The sequence below is a fragment of the Cyprinodon variegatus genome, unplaced genomic scaffold, assembly GCF_000732505.1.
Source record: "Cyprinodon variegatus isolate N-32 unplaced genomic scaffold, C_variegatus-1.0 Scaffold1050, whole genome shotgun sequence".
In the NCBI taxonomy this organism is placed as follows: domain Eukaryota; kingdom Metazoa; phylum Chordata; class Actinopteri; order Cyprinodontiformes; family Cyprinodontidae; genus Cyprinodon; species Cyprinodon variegatus.
In genome coordinates this window covers 96,769-99,203 of record NW_015151503.1, presented here as the reverse complement: position 1 = coordinate 99,203, position 2,435 = coordinate 96,769, and the positions used below count along the sequence as shown (strand labels likewise).

The 2,435-nt window shown below is 35.5% G+C and overlaps 1 protein-coding gene across 1 annotated transcript in view; it reads left to right on the top strand.

Annotated features, from left to right (window-relative positions):
• Window positions 1-2,022, top strand: part of LOC107101074 (CD48 antigen-like) — an 87,452-nt gene extending 85,430 nt beyond the window's left edge. The window contains exons 6-8 of the mRNA XM_015399830.1: window positions 835-981; window positions 1,075-1,266; window positions 1,982-2,022. Coding sequence (XP_015255316.1) covers window positions 835-981; window positions 1,075-1,266; window positions 1,982-2,022 — 380 coding nt within the window. The remainder of the gene's footprint in view (window positions 1-834; window positions 982-1,074; window positions 1,267-1,981) is intronic.
• Window positions 2,023-2,435: the final 413 nt, after the last annotated feature.

The following is a 2,435-nucleotide window of genomic DNA, read 5'->3' as shown; positions in this document are numbered from 1 at the left end:
AACAGTGGAAAACCCCTTTATCAGAGGTGAGAGGAAAACATTCCCATCTATTCTTTATCTTTTCAACCTTCAGCTTTTGAAGAAACACAACTTTCAGAAAAATAAATAAAAAAAACTTCAAATTCTTTCAAAATTATTCTTGTATACTTTTACTAATATAAAACATATTAATTCACATAGGATGTGAAATATTTCGACCCCCCAAAAAAAGATGCTTGCCTAAAAGTTCCTGGTTTTACAATTTTTCAAAAAATATTTATAAAGGTTTGACTTTAGCTAATGAGTTTGAAAAAAAAAGTGAGATAGTTGAAATTTATGTTCAGATTGTTAAAAGCAGAGGGACAGTTTTATGAGAAAATCATAAAGATTTCACAAACGTTCTTGGAAAACATGAACTATTCGATTTCTGATGAATTTCAGGAAAGTCAACCCAAAAACTCCTTACAGTATATCCTATTTGAAACCGTGTATCAGCTAGAATATACTCCAGGTGGCTAAATAAGATGATTATTTAGGTTCAAAATGCTGTTTTGAATTAATGAATAAATGTATTTAATTTAGCTGAAAACGAGATATTTAGGACTTTGCATCAATCAGCAGATGATCTTTGGTAGTTTAAGCTAAAAACTCTCCTCCATCGCTATCATTTGAGTTTTTTATGCAGAGATTTATTGGTAATCAGAAGTTTTAAATGTTAGGAAAGTGAATAAACTTCCTGTTTCCTTCTGTTCTGTAGATCAGCAGATATGATAGAAAGGGTTAAACATTACAGCTGCTGAGAAACAGAAAAAGTTCACATAAAGGAGTAAAAATGTTCTTGTTTTTCATTCACAGCTGATCTGATGTATGGAAAAGTTGGTGGCTCCATTGTTCTGAATCCAGGTCAGATTTCAGAGCCTATTGAGAAAGTGAAATGGAGGTACAAATCAAACTCTCGCTGGTGGCCATTGTGGCAGGACATTGATAGTAAAAGTTTCCAAGGTCAGTTGACTTGTTGACCAGAAATTGTTTTACATCCCAAGAACCTGCAGATTATCATCATCCATGATGTCTTTATCTGGATCCTGCTTCCAGGTCGCTGTGACTTTGATAAAACAAGTGGAAGTTTGACCATCAACAGTCTGACTCTAGAGGACAGCGGCAGCTACATAGTTGAGATCAACAACAAAGTTCTGGAGATGAAGAAACTCCANTCCTTTTTCTGTGAGTTGGTAAACCCTGTCAGCAGCAGCTCCAGTGAAACAGTGGAAAACCCCTTTATCAAAGGTGAGAGGAAAACATTCCCATCTATGTATGCTTTATTTATGTTTTTCACCTTCAGTCAAAAAAAACCACCAACTTCATGTTGGAATTATCTGATATTCAGTGAAGTTAACATGTTTTTACCTCATGTCGTGGGAAAAAAGTATTCAACTATTCATCCTAGTTAAATAAACAGAGATTGATGGATTTCACTCAGTCGGCACATTTATTCATATCTTTGCAAAGAGAGAACAGTTCATCATGAAGCCCTTATGGCAGCATTCTGCCCTATTCTGATCTGGGCAGGGTTCGTTCCCCCTTTCTTACAACAATGGAAAGTAGTCAGAGTCATAAGAAATTACACACACTTTGGTTAAACAGTAACATGTTATGAATAAACCTTGAGAAAGAAATCTGGTTTGTTATGGGAAGAAGCTATGTCTGGTCTACAAACACCATCCTGCAAAGAAATGTGTGACCTTGAGAGAGAAACAGACTGAGTGAAAACTTTTATAGTGAGTAAATAGGATAAATTAATATATAATAGAAGAGAGCTAAACATTTTCCGAAAACACTCATAAGAGATTTATTTTTCTGTACTCTTTTTCATCCCACTTATATTTATCGGATCATCAAATAAATGTAAAATATCAGGCAAACAGAACCTGAATAAAAACAGGTCTAGACTTTAACTAGACCACTCCAATACCTTTACTGATTTTTTTTTTCCATCATTCAGAGGTGAACTTCCTGGTGTCCTTTACCACGTTCTCCTGCTGAGAAACCAAAGCACTTTGGGCTTAAAGGGGAATGCCGTTTTTTTTTATATTGGCCCTTGATTTTACGTTATTATATCATGTTCTACTCACCCATATTAGTTTTGTGTCATTTGGAGCTGTTCTGAAGACATTCCATTAGGTTATATCCAAGTAACATCTTTTTATGGGCAACAGATTGAAGGCACAAACTAAACTTTTCATAATAAAGTCTTTATGGTACGCCAGCATTAATAACATGTAGGCGAATCACTGTCCCTCAGACATCCGCGGTTATATTTTTTGTATTTAGATAAAAAAAACAAAGCGGAGTGTGTATGACGTCATCCGCGTGCGCCGGCTACCATTCATTCCTCCTGTTAGCTGAACTGCTGCTAGTTTTACTCACATGCCTGGAAGATGTCTAGTGCTACTACC